This window comes from Cannabis sativa, chromosome 8 (assembly GCF_029168945.1).
Source record: "Cannabis sativa cultivar Pink pepper isolate KNU-18-1 chromosome 8, ASM2916894v1, whole genome shotgun sequence".
NCBI lineage: Eukaryota > Viridiplantae > Streptophyta > Magnoliopsida > Rosales > Cannabaceae > Cannabis > Cannabis sativa.
The window spans coordinates 6,138,238-6,156,254 of record NC_083608.1 but is presented as its reverse complement, the minus strand read 5'-3'; the positions used below and the strand labels follow the sequence as shown (position 1 = coordinate 6,156,254).

General features: G+C 38.0%; 2 protein-coding genes and 1 non-coding gene across 3 annotated transcripts; 1 reads left to right on the top strand and 2 right to left on the bottom strand.

Moving 5' to 3' along the window:
- Nucleotides 1-1,889: 1,889 nt before the first annotated feature.
- On the bottom strand, nt 1,890-1,996 carry LOC115701622 (small nucleolar RNA R71). Its single transcript, XR_004008615.2, has one exon. It is a non-coding gene; the product is annotated as a small nucleolar RNA R71 (small nucleolar RNA).
- Nucleotides 1,997-2,562: 566 nt separating this feature from the next.
- On the top strand, nt 2,563-3,765 carry LOC133030367 (uncharacterized). Its single transcript, XM_061103099.1, has one exon. It carries the CDS (start codon nt 2,563-2,565, stop codon nt 3,763-3,765), a length of 1,203 nt encoding a protein of 400 aa, XP_060959082.1.
- A 13,328-nt stretch (nt 3,766-17,093) lies between these two features.
- Nucleotides 17,094-17,486, bottom strand: LOC115699877 (uncharacterized). The gene has a single exon (XM_030627419.2). The coding sequence runs from the start codon at nt 17,484-17,486 to the stop codon at nt 17,094-17,096; it is 393 nt and encodes a 130-aa protein (XP_030483279.2).
- Between the last annotated feature and the right edge of the window lie 531 nt (nt 17,487-18,017).

Sequence of the window (18,017 nt, the reverse complement as noted above, 5' to 3'; positions counted from 1 at the left end):
CAAAAACAGACCTAATAGTGGAGGCAAGTGGAGAGGAAGCTATCTTGAAGACCCGGAGCGATACCACCTTCTAGTTTCTTTCTTTTACCCTTTTTAATCTTCTTTATGTTTTTTTTTTATTTCTGAATTAATCATGGATGTTTTTAGAGTTATTATGAACTAAATTTCCCAATAAGGGAGGATGATGATTGTTGTTTAAGTTTATGCCTAGTTAATAAATAATTGCCATTCTTCATCTTGTGTGTGAATACTATCTTTATTTGTGTTTAATTCCATGTGCAAGCTTGATCACCTTTTACATGTTTAATGATCTCAATTCGAAATCTGAAAAGTGAGAATTGAGAATGCTAAAATTTGGATAGTCTAGGTTTTGATGTAAAACGAAAGTATTTACATAGCCTTAGTGACTAATAGATTATTGCTTAATGCTGATTTTGTGTTGATCTAGTTAAGAAGTTAATTAGAGAACATAAGATTTAGAACCTAAAAGATCTGAAAAGAGTTAGGTTAATTTATAATCTGTCATTCATATTGAGATAAGGATAGCAATTAGGTATTAACATAGGTAGCTTATCAACAGGATTCACCTCCCTAATCTCTCATCTTGATTAATCGTCGTCTATTTTCTCTTTACTTTCCTGAATTATTTACTTTTAAATCGCATATTTATTATTTTACGAAATAGAATCATAAGTATAGTTTAGTAGTACTTAATCCAATTCCCTGTGGTTCGACCTCACTTGCGTGAGATACTACTTGATACGTACACTTGCGTAATAAACAGAATTTTCGTAACAATATTGAATTGAATAGATATTACGATAAATTCTAATATATCTAATCAAAGTTCAATATCGGTCCCTTCCGATGTATACTCCATACATCCGATACTGGTAAACTTTGCCAATGTCCTGGAAAGGACATAAAACTTTTCCAAGGTGTAAGAATAGCTATCGCTGATTATACCATGTCAGTCTAAATCCAGTGTTCTGACAAATCAAGGAATAAACTTTCGAACACATAATTAAGATTACATTCCACTGTGCTGACAACACTATAATCATTAACAAATTCATATGTTCTGGACTTAAATGGAATTCATACATTATATATATAATCATGAAATAAATCATGTGAACAATGCAACATAAAATGTTATTTCTGATCTTTATTAATAAGTAAATCTGATTATATTGAAATGGATTTTATTTAGGGCGCAAAACCCAACGGGGAGTTCTAGTAAAAGTGTGGGATGAAGTGGTACCTTGGCAACCTTCCCAATCGGCCTGGGAATATCTTATGTGAATACCCTTGCATTATTACATAGTTGTAATTTACATTATTTAACAAGTGAAAATACAAAAAAAAAAAAAGTGAATGTCACGAAATAAGACAAATTAGGGAGATTTGTAAAACAACAAATTGAAATTTTAAAAAACTCTCCTAAATCGTCTTCTTCCACTCGTTCTCATTCACCACCATCACCCATACTTCCTGCACTGCCAATGATGGCTCAACAACATGAAGTCCAACCAAGAACGCTACAAGATTATTTACATCCTACGCGTACGGCCACACCTTCATGCATAATGTATCCTATGAATATGCCCAACTTCGATTTCAAACCCGGCACAATTCAACTTTTACCAACCTTTCATGGTATGGAAAATGAGAGTCCATATGTGCATATTCAGGCCTTCGAAGAGGTGGTGGCCACATTCAACAACCAAGCTGACATCATTAACTTGGTGAGATTGAAGTTCTTTCCTTTCTCACTCAAGGACAAAGCCAAAAGCTAGTTGTATTCCTTAAGGCCAAGGTCTATTGGGACATGGGAAGAAATGACAAAAGCATTTTTCTCTAAATTTTTCCCACCCCATAAGACTAGCAGCCTTAAGAGGAAAATCTCTACCTTCACCCAAAAGGACCATGAAACGTTTCATCAGGTCTGGGAGAGGTTTAAAGATTTGATGGGCCAGTGCCCACATCATGGAAATGAAAGTTGGCATCTTGTCAGTTATTTCTACGACGGTCTCACAGCCGACAAGACAATTCGTACAAATGATGTGCAATGGCGACTTCCTTCAGAAAGATCCTGAAGAAGCTTTGGAATATCTTGAAGAAATCTCTGAAAAATCCTACACATGGAGTGCGCCAAGTCCTACGGACAAGCCACGAACAGCCGGAGTCTACCAATTGAAGGAGGAGGACAGTTTGAAAGCTCAACTTGAAGCTTTAAAAAAACAATTTGAGGCTTTCAAAACTCAAGAAGGTAAAGCACTCCAAATGGTTGCAAAAGTGGAAAAGCAAGAACCATGCTTTATTTATGGAGGGACAGATCCTCAACCACAAGAGTGCCCTAATCTTAGTATGTTGAGGGGAGGAGATGAGGAACAATGTAATGCCTTAGGGGATTACAAGAAGCCTTAAAATGCCTACTCCAACACATACAATCCTGGTTGGCATAACTATCCCAATTTCAGTTGGAAGGATACAAGTCCAAATCAAGCATCTGGGAGCCAATGGAAACCTAATCAACAAAATAATTCTCTTTAGAATTCCATGAAAATTCTCACAGACTGTCAACTAGAGTTCATGACTTATTTTGCTCAGGTGATAGAGGAATTGAAGGACATAAAGATGCAATTAACAAAGTTAAATGATTCTTCAGCCATTCAAGAGCGTGGTAAGCTTCCTGCTCAACCTCTAATCACTCCCAAAGGGCAACATATGGCACAAACCTCTACTTCTTCAGACTCTAATCTAAAAGGGGTTAATGCCATTACTACTCGAAATGGTCAAAGTACAGTATCACCATTACCTAAGACCACTAGTGTACCAATGCCCGCTCTAGATGATGATGTGCCACAGAACCTTCCAATGAAGGTGCCCTTCCCTCAGGCTTTGAAATCTACTAGGAAGGTACTGGAAAATCAAGGTGAAATCCTAGAAAATTTAAAACAAGTGAAGATCAACTTGCCTCTCTTGCATGTGATCAAACAAGTACCAGCATATGCAAAGGTCATCAAGGATTTATGCACCATGAAAAGTAAGCACCATGTCAAGAAAATTGCATTCTTGACAGAACAAGTAAGTGCGGTGATCGAACAAAAGATACCGATCAAATACAAAGATCTAGGTTGTCCTACAATTGCTTGCCAAATTGGGACACAAGGATTTGGTCAAGCTCTCCTAGACTTAGGCGCAAGTGTTAATCTCATGCCTTATTCAATTTACTTGCAACTAGGTTTAGGAGAAATCAATCCCACATCTGTGGTGCTACAATTGGCTGACCTCTCAATCAAAAAGCCACGAGGAATAGTTGAAGATGTCTTGATTAAAGTTGGAAAATTCTATTACCCCGCTGACTTTTTAATTTTGGACACTCAGTCTGAGGTTAATACTGAGTCAAAAATTCCCATCATTCTCGGTAGGCCTTTCCTTGCAACAGCCAATGCTCTCATTAATTGTAGGAATGGTCTCATGAAATTATCTTTTGGGAATATGACTATGGAGGTCAACATTTTTCATGTTGCGAAACAACCACCAGACGAGGAGGAAGATTGCTGTCATACTGACGTGATAGACACAATTGTTGAGGAGGAAGTTCTTATTCATGATGATTCTGATTCTTTAAATGCTCTCCTCCATGACTTTGATACTAAAAATATGCTTTATCCACCTAAGGAAGCCAATGTTTCTTCTATTCTTGAGATGTCCCAAGATGGAGCATCACCGTCGCAATATGAGAATTTGCGATTCTAGACCCGATCTATGAAATGCTTCTTCGGGTCCATGTGCGATATTGACAAATTTTGGTAAGAGGGTAGGCTTACCTGAGGAGATCACCTTTGTGACTCTGGCCTACCCAGAATGATCAAGTTGTTTCTATTTATGTTTATGTTTATATTTTATTCGCTATTTATTTTCTTTGTTATCATTATTTTTTTGTATTTCAGTTTTTATGTTTTTAGAGGATCAATATTGCTACTATCCATGGTTGTTTACTCTCCAGATGTTCTCTTTCCCTATTCTTTTAATTTTTATATCTTTAGACATTGAGGACACTGTTTGATTTTAGTTGGGGATGTTGGATATATTCAAGCATGTTTCTTAATTTTTGTCATATTAATATTTTCATGGTCAAATTTTACAAAAATTACTCATATATTCTTGTAAAATGTTATTTTTAAGCCAATTTTCGCTATCTTCGTTACTTATAATTTTTCAAGAGATACAAAATGCACATGCCAAACTTTGTGGTAAGATGGTTGTTAGCACATATTTGCTTAGAAAAGATACAAAGTTTAAGTGTTCATGTTTTTGTGAGTGGCGAGATTTGAGAAAGCAACTTTTGAATTTTTATTGATTCTTGAAAATGGTTATAATTATTTTGGACATGGTATTAGGGTTTGATTGGATGTTGCTTTAAGGGATAATTTTTATAGACAATCTTATTAGGGAGCCTTTTTGTAATTATTTTCTTGTTGTAAAAAAAAAAAGAAGAAAAGAAAAAAAAAGAAACAAGAGCAACATTTCCATCATTACATGTTGCCTCTTGTTCAAAAAAAAAAAAAAAAGAAAAAGTTCAACAAATAGAAGCTCAATCTCCACAAGATTAACATCAACTCACTCATCATGCAACAAGAACATTCAAAACTCAAAGAACATGCTTTTTACCCTAAGAATTTCAACATTTAGTTTCAAATAAATCAGCAAGAAGCTACCTTAATTCCTTGCACAAGCTTAATCCCAATCTTCAACACAATTCTTCCCAATCAACACTCTTAATTCAAGCTAGAACACACCAAATTCAAGTCTCATAAATTGAGAGGGTTTGAGAGAGGGAGAGGGTTCTGGTGAGAGAAGGAAATAACCAGAAAATTACTTTGATTTTCTTAATAAAATCCCATTTCCAAATACAATAATAAGAGGTCAAATGACCAAAATGCCCTTAGGGCCAATTAATCATACGTACACGTTTTCAAGGGCAAAATTACCATTTCACACTCAATTAATTCCGAAATAAATTTCAGATTTCATAATATCAAATATAATGCTAATTAATTCAATCCAATTTGCGTTTCAGGCCCAAACCCGATTCGGCCCGAAATACCCGGTTGTGACTATACCGCGCCAACCTGTCAGAACACACCTGAAAAGACAACACAGGCATACTATATAATAATATAGTTCTATTAAGCACGTAATTAAATTAATTTCATCATTTTACCCTTCTCGGGTCATAATTACTAAAATGCCCCTAGCTCACCAACGGGGTCTTAACATAATAAACTTCATATAATTTCACATATATTGAACTATATAATAATATAATTCCTCAATTATACATAATTATCTAGTTATGGTTTTGCTAATCCTTTTTCTTAATTTCGGGTATTACAGTCTTTACACCAAAATTAATAAAGTAAAATAAAGAAGAATAAAAGGACAAAAATTTTGTATAATAACTCTAGGTAAAATCTGATGCCCTTCACATTTCCAAAGGGCTAATATTTATAGTGATGATTTGCTCCTAGAATTAATATTTACGTGCATAGTATAGTGGGATAATTGATTAGCTGGAGATGGCTGTAATGGGATCATGTTGAACTGAGATTATGGCATGTGAGTTATTACGAAACGTGGCACATGAATTGCATATATCTCGGCTTAGACTCGTTGTGGCGAATATCAATGAGTTAATGAGTAAGGCTTTTTCTTGAATCACATCAGATGACTTGGGCCTCCAATTAACTAGCGGAACAATGTTTTATTATGTTGGGTCTTCATGAGTTTGAAATGAAATCCAATTGGGATGCGGATGGACTTTAACCAATTCATTTGGGCTCGCATTCTTTACTTTCAATTGTACCAATTTGTGTACGAAATCTGAAAAATAACACAAAATTAGATTAAGTAAAATATTTCGAAGTTAAATAATTTTGGCAAGTAAACTCATCAAAATGGATAATTTAATTCTAATTATTCATCGAATTACACTTAATAATATGAAATTTTACACACTGATCACAACCCCAAACAAGCTTATTGCTAGTCTCTAGCAATTCAAGCGAAAAGAATGTCAACGTGATATTTTTATATGTCAAAAATTCTAAAAATAGCACAAATATTCAAGCAAAATGTTAGTAAAAAGCCAATAAAAACTATACAAAATTACCTTGAATAAATCTAGAGTTGTGAGTGTGTGCACCAAACTTGGACCTTCTTACCGCAAACCATAACACATAGATGCTTTCGAAAAATATACCAAGCAAAAGTCTCAACTCCATTAGCCTCATAGGTGTTTGAAAATATTTATTCATGGCTAAGGATTTCACTCATGGAGTTCGAAATTGAAAGGTGAGCACTCGAAATGGATAGATTAATTTAGGACAAACATTTGAATAAACATTGAAACGAAGATAGGTTATGAACTATTTGGACAACCACCATAAAGAGTACCACAAACCAGCTTTTCAGGATTTTTGAACAAAACTAGACAATCTTTTACATTTATTCTAGGAGCCAGAAAAAAAAAATACTACAAACTTTTTTTTTCTTTCTTTTCTTTTTTGTTATGCTTTGTTGTTGAGCTTGGGCAGAGATTGTATGGAATTTCTAGGTTGGATTTTCATGTTAAAATGGTGTTATGTTGCTGGATTTTTATTAGGTTTGTGTTGGGTTAAGTTCATGTTCTTGAACTTGAGATTTTGATGAGTTGAGCATGATTTTTGAGTCATTTATGCAATCTGAATTTTTGGCTTTTGCTATGGGATTTTGATGCATGAAATGCATTATTTGAGCATCTATTATTTGCTAATGATCCTATAGGTTATATTGTGAGTTTAGCTGTGAATTTGTTGTTATTGTGGGCTGAGAATTTTGGTGAAGCTTTTAAGCTCTTGAGGTTGGGTTCTTGGAGAATCTTGCCCTTGTTTGGAGCTTATGTTGTTTGTTGTTTGAATCTTAAATTAGATGCATTTGAGTTGTGATTTTTGAGCCTTAATATGCGTTTTTCCCTCTGTTTGGTTGGGGTTCAAAATCTAGGAAAAGTTGGCATGTTTAGGCCTTAAAAATGGAGTTTTTGGGTGCTCTGAACCCAGTCGTCGCGACAGGATTTTTGGCCGTCGCGACTGGGTTTGGCAGTGAGAAAATATTTTTTCCTGATTTTGTTTTTGCCATAACTTTTGACTTGGGACTCCGTTTGGGACGTTCTTTATACCGTTGGAAAGCTCTTTTCGAGCTCTATGTGATTATCTGTTATTTGGATGCCAATTTTATATTTTTGTGGAATTAGATTTAGGGATTAACCCTATTTGTGTAAATCCCAGTATTGTGACTAGGATTACCTGCACCTGGTCAGGAGCACCCGGGGATTTGGAATCTCTACAATTGCGGGACATCAGGTAAGACAGTGATTAGCACATAGAGTGCGCAGTGGTGCTTATATTGAGAATGATATGCATGAATGTTTAGTAACCGGGATTAGGGTTATTACCCTAAGAGGAATGTTCTAATAGCCTAGGGTTATTACCCTAGTTATATATGTGTATAAATGCCATGCCATGTTAATTGAAATGAGATTTAAGGATTATGGGCTCAAGGCATAATCAGGTTGGACTCGGTACTCATTACCGAGATGAACCACTTCTAAGGCCTTAATGTATTTAGACGTGTGAGAGCAACACGTGGGTCTACGTCATGTAGATTTAAATTGATGTGTGAGTGCAACACATAGGTCTATGCCACGTAGACATAAAAGGGCATGTTGGTATAATAATCAGGTCTGTGTCATACAGACGTATGTGAATGGGATATCTATTATATAGTATGATGAGCATATTATAATTGTTATTATTTATACTGTCTTGCTGGGCTTGACTCACGGGTGCTCTAATGTGCAAGAAAGGGTAAGGCATTAGCTGATCCGCCATGAGTTTCAGGAGCAGGGCGAAGGATGTACATGTTCATGCCATATCAAACCAAGCGGGTTGTGGGTCTATCAGTGTTGAACTTTTGAATTCTGTTTTGCCGCATAGGTCGGCTAGAAAGAAAAGACTTGTAATTAAGTTTCTAAAGATTTTTGGGATCCCAACTATTTTAAAAGTTTCAATATATTACAAGTTTATTTTCATTCTGTTTATTGTAAAAGTTTAAATTCTGCGCTATTTTGATTAGTAATCCCGTTTAGGGGATTAGGGTTTCATAAGCATTTTTGGGTGGCGTGCCTAATTATTTAGGGCATTACAATTTGGTATCAAAGCGCCAAGGTTTTTAAACTTCCTATAGACCGGCCGAACATGTACATTCGTCGTTAGGGATAAGCTCGACTCATGGTGCAGTAAGTATTGAGAGTAAATACTTGACTGTATGTGTGATCATCTTCTTACCGCTTTCAATTTTAGGCAGTATGCAAGCATCTAGAGTATGTATGTGTTATGTGATGCCATGCTTTAAATGTTATTTGTTTATGTGATTATTTTATAAGATAAATAGTTGAGTTAGGGTTTAAGGAAATAAGTGTGTAAGTGTGGTTTTGGTGCTTAACTCGCTGGGGTTGTTGATTAAAGGGGTACTAGTAATGGACCCTCTGCAATCATCTAGACCACAGGGCAAGCAAGTAGAGCCCGGGGCTACCCGAACCAATCCACCAGGACCGCCTCCACCTCCACAAAATTCGGGGGATAATGCGGGGGCTGTTAATGCTAATCTTCCTATTAACTGGCAGCAGATGTTTCATGAAATGCGAAGTGTCATACTTCGTCAAGAAGAAGAGTTGGAACGTTTGAGGCAACAGGCTGCCCCAATTAATCAAGGGTTACCACCAGCTCCTGTGCCAGTGGTGGGTAACCAAGGGGATATTATTCCGCACCGAGACTCTGTGTTCGAGCGGTTTGTGAAGCTGCAACCTCCGACTTTTCTGGGAGGTATTGATATTATTAAGGCCGATCAGTGGATGAGCACTGTTACCCGTATCCTCAATAATATGGGGGTGACGGGAACTGAAAGGGTGAATTGTGCGGCCTTCATGTTTCAAGACCATGCCCGCGTATGGTGGGACATAGTGTGATGACATGGGAAGAGTTCAAGAAACCTTTTGAGGAAAAGTTTTATAATGTTGCTGTGAGGACTTCACATCAGGAAGATTTTGTGAAGTTGACTCAGGGAAAGATGTCTGTGGCCTAGTATACTTTGGAGTTTGATCGGTTGTCAAAATTTGCTGGTGATCTGGTGCCTACAGATTTCACCAGAAAACAGAAGTATGTTCGAGGACTGAATGCTACAATCAGTCGGGACTTGAAAATTACCACATCACATGACACTCTGTATAAGAGAGTGGTAGACTTGGCCTTAATTGCTGAGGAGGCCGAGCAGCAAGTAATGAAAGAGTAGGCTGCAAAGGATGCCGTCATGACATCAAATCCTCCTGCTAGTTGTAATATCAAGAAGGGGACCGACAGTGGCAACCCTGAGCACAAGCAGAAGGCTGAGGCTTCCTGAGCATCAGGGGGAAATAGAAAGTTTTGGGGAAATAGAGGTGGTCGTCAGGGTCGCGGGTCCTCATTCCGATTATATCCCAAGTGTCCTAAATGCAAGAAGCATCACCCTGGTGAGTGTCGAGCCAAGGCATGTTTCCAGTGTGGCATGGTGGGCCACTTTATCAGAGATTGTCCCCAAGCCAAGAAAGAGGAGCCTAAGAAGAATACTCCTCAGAACCCAGGGTGGCTTTTCACTATAACTCAGGCTGACGCTGATGCTAGTCTGTCAGTTGTGACAGGTCAGTTGTCTATTAATGGTTGTTCATATACTGTGTTATTTGATTCGGGAGCTACTCATTCATATATATCGAGTAGAGTGATAGAAAGTTTTCACAAGCCATGTGATATTTATGCTTCAGGGTTTGGAACCCTGTTACCCTCGGGAGACCTGATAGTGTCCACAAGGTGGATTCGGTCTTTATCTTTTTGGATTGACGGTTGTGAGTTGACCGCCAATCTAATTGAGTTACAATTATCTGATTTTGACATAATCCTGGGAATGGATTTTTTGTCTAAGTATGGAGTGACGATTGACTGTAAACGGAAGATGGTAGTATTTGAGCCCGATAGTGCTAACCCAACGGTGTTTGTGGGTAAGGTTCAGGGGGCACACATACCGAGAATATCACTGTTGAAAGCTAAGGACCTAATGGGTAGAGGCTGTCTGGGGTTCATAGTCAATGCAGTGGATACCAGCCAACATGTGACATCAGGGCCTGAACATACGAGATTGATATGCGAGTTCCTTGATGTATTTCCTGAAGACTTGCCGGGATTGCCACCTACCTAGGAGATTGAATTTGTTATTGAATTGGTTCCGGGAGTGGATCCAGTATCTAAGGCACCATACCAAATTGCTCCAGCTGAGTTGAAGGAATTGAAGATACAATTGCAAGAGTTATTGAATCTGAGATTCATCAGACCGAGCTACTCACCTTGGGGTGCTCCGGTTTTGTTTGTGAAGAAGAAAGACGGAACCCTGCGAATGTGTATTGATTACCGGGAGTTGAACAAGCTTACCATTAAGAACAAGTATCCTTTACCTCGAATTGATGATCTATTTGATCAACTGAAGGGGAAGATGGTCTTTTCCAAGATTGATCTTTGCTCAGGCTATCATCAGCTGAGAATTCGAGAGGAAGATATCCCGAAAACTGCATTTCGTACTCGGTATGGACACTATAAATTTCTTGTGATGTCTTTTGGACTCACTAATGCCCCGGCAGCATTCATGGATTTGATGAACTTGGCGTTTAAGGATTACCTGGATAGGTTTGTGATTGTATTTATTGACGACATTTTGGTGTACTCTGAGACAGAAAAAGAGAATGAGTTGCATCTCAGAGCAATTTTGCAAAGGTTATGGGATCACAAGCTTTATGCTAAGTTCAAAAAGTGTGAATTCTGGTTATCTCGTGTCTCATTTTTGGGGCACATAGTGTATAAAGATGGGATCATGGTGGATCCGGCCAAAATTGAAGCTTTACGGGATTGGCCAGCACCGAAATCAGCTACTGAGGTCAGAAGTTTTCTGGGTTTAGCTGGTTATTATCGTCGGTTCGTTGAGGGTTTTTCAAAGATTGATGTACCCTTAACGGAGCTGACCTAAAAGAATTAGAAGTTTGTTTGGAATGATCGGTGTGAGAAAAGTTTCCTGGAGTTAAAGCAACGCTTGATTACCGCTCCTGTACTAACTCTTCCTTCAGATAAGGAAAAGTTTGTGGTATATTGTGATGCCTTGAGACAGGGTCTCGGCTGTGTGCTTATGCAGGCTGGGAGGGTAATAGCTTATGCTTCTCGGCAGTTAAAGGAGTATGAGCAGAGGTACCCTACTCACGATTTAGAACTCGAAGCAGTGGTATTTGCGCTAAAGATTTTGCGGCATTACCTTTATGGTGAGAAATGTGAGACATACACTGATCATAAGAGTCTGAAATACTTCTTTACCCAGAAAGTCCTGAATATGAGACAGAGGCGTTGGCTAGAGTTGGTGAAGGATTATGATTGTGAAATCCTTTATCACCCTGGTAAGGCCAACGTGGTTGCAGATGCCTTAACTAGAAAGGGTCAGAGTCAGTTGAGTACTGTGAAGCAAATCTCTCAACAGTTAGCAAATGAAATGACTCGAGCTTAGATTGAGTTGGTTGTGGGGCAATTGGCTAATATTACTCTGCAATCAACTCTTCTAGAGAGAATTAAAGAAGCACAAAAGCAAGATTCAGAATTGACAAAAACCCTAGCTAGGGTTTCGGCTGGGAAAGCTAGTGATTTCTCAGTGGATAAAATGGGAATGTTAAGATTTGGGAATCGAGTTTGTGTGCCCATGGATGAGAACATCAAGAAAGAGATCATGGATGAGTCTCATACGACTCCTTATTCAGTTCATCCAGGGTCAACAAAGATGTATCAGGACCTGAAAGCCAAGTTTTGGTGGCAAGGCATGAAGAATGACATCGCTAAATATGTTGCAAAGTGTCTTACGTGTCAGCAAGTGAAAGCTAAGCACCAGCGACCTGCAGGGTTACTGCAACCACTAAATATACCAGAGTGGAAATGGGAGGATATTGCTATGGACTTTGTGGTAGGTATGCCTAAAACCACAGGACAATTTGACTCTGTGTGGGTCATAGTGGACAGGTTTACAAAGTCTGCTCACTTTTTACCTGTTCGGACGAATTTCTCCATTGACCAGTATGCTGAGTCATATGTCAAAGAAATTGTTCGTCTTCATGGTGTCCCAAAGTCCATTGTGTCGGATAGAGATCCAAAGTTTACATCAAGATTCTGGGAGAGTTTGCATCGAGCTATGGGTACTCAGTTAAAGTTTAGCACAGCTTTTCATCCTCAGACGGATGGACAATCCGAGAGGACAATACAGATTCTTGAAGACATGCTTCGGGCATGTATGCTTGACTTTGAAGGATCATGGGTAAAGTACCTTCCCCTGATCGAGTTCTCTTATAATAACAGCTATCAGGCAACAATCGGGATGGCTTTTATGAACTTTTATATGGAAGAAAGTGTAGATCGCCCATTCACTGGGATGAAGTGGGTGAAAGAAAGTTCTTGGGTCCCGAAGCTGTTCAGAAAACAAGTGAGGCAGTTGACAAGATTAGAGCGTGAATGCTCGCGACTCAGAGTAGGCAGAAGAGTTATGATGATCCAAAGCGTCGAAATATTGATTTTCAGGTCGGGGACATGGTATTTCTCTGAATATCTCCGATGAAAGGCATAAAACGCTTTAGGAAGAAAGGAAAGCTTAGCCCGAGGTTCATTGGAACTTTTGAAATCCTTGAGAGGATAGGGAAAGTAGCGTACAGGTTGGCTATGCACCCAGCGCTGGCAGCTGTACATAATGTGTTTCATGTTTCAATGCTTCGGAAGTACGTCTCAGACTCGTCCCACGTTCTGAGTTATGAAGCATTGGAACTCCAGCCAGATTTATCATACGAGGAACAACCAGTACAGATACTTGATAAAAGAGAGAAAGTCTTGAGAAGCAAGACTGTGGTACTGGTGAAAGTACTATGGAGGAACAGTAAAGTAGATGAGGCAACCTGGGAACTCGAGACGGATATGCAACAGAAATATCCAGAGTTGTTCACGTAAATTTTGAGACAAAATTTCTATAAGGAGGGGGTAATTGTAATACTTGGAATTAAGAAAAAGGATTAGACAAACCCTAACTAGATAATTATGTATAATTGAGGAATTATATTATTATATAGTTCAATATATGTGAAATTATATGAATTTTATTATGTTAATACCCCGTTGGTGAGCTAGGGGCATTTTAGTAATTATGACACGAGAAGGGTAAAATGATGAAGTTAATTTAATTACGTGCTTAATAGAACTATATTATTATATAGTATGCATGTGTTGTTTTTTCAGGTGTGTTCTGATAGGTTGGCGCGGTATAGTCACAACCGGGTATTTCAGGCCGAACCGGGTTTGGGGCCGAAATGCAAATTGGATTTAATTAATTAGCATTATATTTGATATTATGAAATCTGAAATTTATTTGGGAATTAATTGGGTGTGAAATTGTAATTTTGCCCTTGAAATGTGTAAGTATGATTAATTGGCCCTAAGGGCATTTTGGTCATTTGACCTCTTATTATTGTATTTGGAAATGGGATTTTATTAAGAAAATCAAAGTAATTTTCTGTATATTTGCTTCTCTCACCAGAGCCCTCTCCCTCTCTCAAACCCTCTCAAATTTTGAGACTTGAATTTGGTGTGTTCTAGCTTGAATTAAGAGTGTGGATTTGGAAGAATTGTGTTGAAGATTGGGATTAAGCTTGTGCAAGGAATTAAGGTAGCTTCTTGCTGATTTATTTGAAACTAAATGTTGAAATTCTTAGGGTAAAAAGCATGTTCTTTGAGTTTTGAATGTTCTTGTTGCATGATGAGTGAATTGATGTTAATCTTGTGGAAATTGAGCTTCTATTTGTTGTATGCTTTGTTGTTGAGCTTGGGCAGAGATTGTATGGAATTTCTAGGTTGGATTTTCATGTTAAAATGGTGTTATGCTGCTGGATTTTTATTAAGTTTGTGTTGGGTTGAGTTCATGTTTTTGAACTTGAGATTTTTATGAGTTGAGCATGATTTTTGAGTCATTTATGCAATCTGAATTTTTGGCTTTTGCTATGGGATTTTGATGAATGAAATGCATTATTTGAGCATCTATTATTTGCTAATGATCCTATTTGTTATATTGTAAGTTTAGCTGTGAATTTGTTTTTATTGTGGGCTGAGAATTTTGGTGAAGCTTTTAAGCTCTTGAGGTTGGGTTCTTGGAGAATCCTGCTCTTGTTTGGAGCTTATGTTGTTTGTTGTTTGAATCTTAGTTTAGATGCATTTGAGTTGTGATTTTTGAGCCTTAATATGCGTTTTTACCCTCAGTTTGGTTGGGGTTCAAAATTTAGGAAAAGTTTGCAAGTTTAGGCCTTAAAAATGGAGTTTTTGCGTGTTCTGAACCCAGTCCTCGCGACGGGATTTCTGGCCGTCGCGACTGTGTTTGGCAGTGAGAAAATATGTTTTTCCTCATTTTGTTTTGGCCATAACTTTTGACTCGGGACTTCGTTTGGGATGTTCTTTATACCGTTGGAAAGCTCTTTTCGAGCTCTATGTGATTATCTATTATTTGGATGCCAATTTTATATTTTTGTGGAATTCGATTTAGGGATTAACCCTATTTGTGTAAATCTCGGTATTGTGACTAGGATTACCGGAACGTGGTGAGGAGCACCCGGGGTTTTAGAATCTCTACTATTGCGGGACATCAGGTAAGACAGTGATTAGCACACAGAGTATGCGCAGTGGTGCTTATATTGAGAATGATATGCATGAATGTTTAGTAATCGGGATTAGGGTTATTACCCTAAGAGGAACGGTCTAATAGCCGAGGGTTATTACCCTAGTGATATATGTGTATAAATGCCATGCCATGTTAATTGAAATTAGATTTAGGGATTATGCGCTCAAGGCATAATCAGGTTGGACTCGGTACTCATAACCAAGATGAACCACTTCTAAGGGCTTAATGTATTTAGACGTGTGAGAGCAACACGTGGGTCTACGTCATGTAGATTTAAATTGATGTGTTAGTGCAACACATAGGTCTACGCCACGTAGATATAAATGGGCATGTTGGTGTAATAATCAAGTCTGTATCATACAGACGTATGTGAATGGCATATCTATTATATAGTATGATGAGCATATTATAATTGTTATGATTTATACTGTCTTGCTGGGCTTGGCTCACGGGAACTCTAATGTGCAGGAAAGGGTAAGGAATTAGTTGATCAGCCATGAGTTTCAAGAGCAGGGGGAAGGATGTACATGTTCATGCCATATCAGACCAAGCGAGTTGTGGGTCTATTAGTGTTGAACTTTTGAATTCTGTTTTGCCGCTTAGGTCGGCTAGAAAGAAAAGACTTCTAATTAAGTTTCTAAAGATTTTCGGGATCCCAACTATTTTAAAAGTTTAAATATATTACAAGTTTATTTTCATTCTGTTTATTGTAAAAGTTTAAATTCTGCGGTATTTTGATTAGTAATCCCGTTTAGGAGATTAGGGTTTCATACGCATTTTTGGGTAGCATGCCTAATTATTTAGGGCGTTACAAAGACAATGCCTTTTCTAGGCTAATTTCTTTGGCAAGACGCAAGTGTAAGTTCATGCAATTTTTATTTTTCTAATATATTGATTCTCTTTGTTCTTCATTTTCACATCTGTTATATTAAATTTATCTTCTTCTAAATTGCACTTTAAATTTAATAGTACCTTTTATATAAGTTCAGTCATGCTTTTCTTATGTAAGTTAGGCTATTAATTATTAGGGTGTTTATTATATTATATGATTTTTACTGCATTTTTCCGGTGGTATTTTGTTGATTTAAATTATATAATATGATAGCATTTTTAGAAGTAGTATTAATTTAATTATAGAACATATTTTTTTAGTGAGCTTAATATACACATTTTTCAACTATAATTAATGGCGTAGAATTATAGTTAAGTTTAAAGAATAAATTTATTAGGAAAATATAATTGCATGTACGAAGCTTGTGTCTTCCATAATCATTTTCTGATCATTTCTCATTTTAATTACTTGTTTAATTTTTTAAAATCATTTTCTCAATATTCTCGTCACATTCAAGGTTCTTGTTTTATGCTCGTGAAATTACTAACTGTCCTTTTGAGTGTACTTTTCCTCCCTATGGATACGACATACAGCCCATTTACTACCGCGGCCGGAGTGTAACTAATTGGGCGACATCAATCCTCTTATTGGCGAGTTGAATTGTTATGACCAGCGGATTGACGTGAGGATATCTCACGTTCTTCTCATCTTCCTCTGTGAATGTAATGCGGTGTTCCTCAGTTTTCACCTTCTTGGACGGTTTTGGGGCAAAGACTGACTACTCGTACTTTATCTCCTTCACATATCTATTCTGAGCGTTATTGCATTCCTCTGCGATATGCGGCCCTCCCGAAATAACCAGGATGTCCTCTCCTTCCTCAAGAATAGGTTGTAACGCCCGGTTGTTTAGGTTATTAGGCTGACTGGGCTGGTTGTATCCCTAGCCTTGTCTGTTCACATACTGTTTAAAATGACCACGAGAGATGAGACTCTCTATCTAATCTTTCAATTGGTGACATTCGTCGGTCGTATGCCCAATATCTTTATGTAATTTACAATATTTGTTAGGATCTCTTTTGCTCCTCGAATTCCTCATAAGCTCGAGTTTGCAGAAGGCTACCTTCTACTCATGTGCGAGGTAAATATTTTCCCGAGTTTCATTAAGCTTGGTATAAATAGTATACACTGGCACGTATTTTTCATGCTTCTTTTGTTTCTTTCTAACCTTCGACTGTTGCCTAATTCCGTCCTTTATTTTCGGACCAGAAGCCCCCAAGTTATTAATTCTTGTGGAAGTAGTCCCGATTGAAACATTGTTGGGTTTACCTCCCGAGCTTGTTTTCAACAAGTTCATTTACTTTCGAGCTTCTTCCTTCTAGACAAACACCTGAGCCCTCTAGTTGAACTCAGTGATGCTTCTTACTGGACATCCTTGTAAATCATCCCACAACTCGCCCCCGACAGTTAATGGATCAGTGGAGATCCTCGCCTGAAGGGCTGTAAGTTGCGTGTTGTCATCCAAGTTTCTAAGCCTAGCGGCAGCTGTGCTAAACCGACTTAAGTACTCCTTAATTGTTTCGTCAGGCTGCTGCTTTATATTGGTTAGCGAGGCCGCTTTGGGTCGCCTATCCCTAGTGGTTTGGAATCGCTTCTTCAAATCCCTGGATAGCTGCTCCCAGGAAATTATTGAATGATGAGTAAACTTGTTAAACCAGCTACTAGCTGCTCCAACAAGCGAGGTGGGGAACAAAATACAGCATAAATTTTTCGTCACGTTACTCACTCGCATTATTGTGTTAAAGTTACTCAAATGCGAGACCAGATCTGTGGTTCCATCATAGGACGAGACATACGTGTTTTTGAATCCCGAAGGGAAAGGGGTATTCATAATATTTGGGTTATACGTCTCAAGCTCCTCGTCAGAATTGTATCCAGATGATTTTCTTAATTCCCCCACTTGATATCTCCTGAACTTGTCCTCCAGCTCGTTTATCTACAATTGGATTGGATCCTCTTGCTTTGGACCAAGCTGTTGGTGAAGGTCAGGTTTCTTCTAATTCAAGTGCTCTCCCAGATCTGGTTGGGAGTAATTGCTGGGAGATCTCGTCTTACTCATAGACCGCTCCTACTCATAGACTTTGTCTTTAAGTGGCTCACGGATTTACTTGCTCCCATACTTTCTTGATCATTAGCTCGTTGAGTACTTTCTCCTCTTCGAGTTGATAAGCTATGGATTCTGGATTGTCTCGAAGTCAAACTTGCTTCTTCATGCTTTGTTCTTTCCTCCCGAGAGCGGTTTGTCGTCTTTCCCCCATCAGGG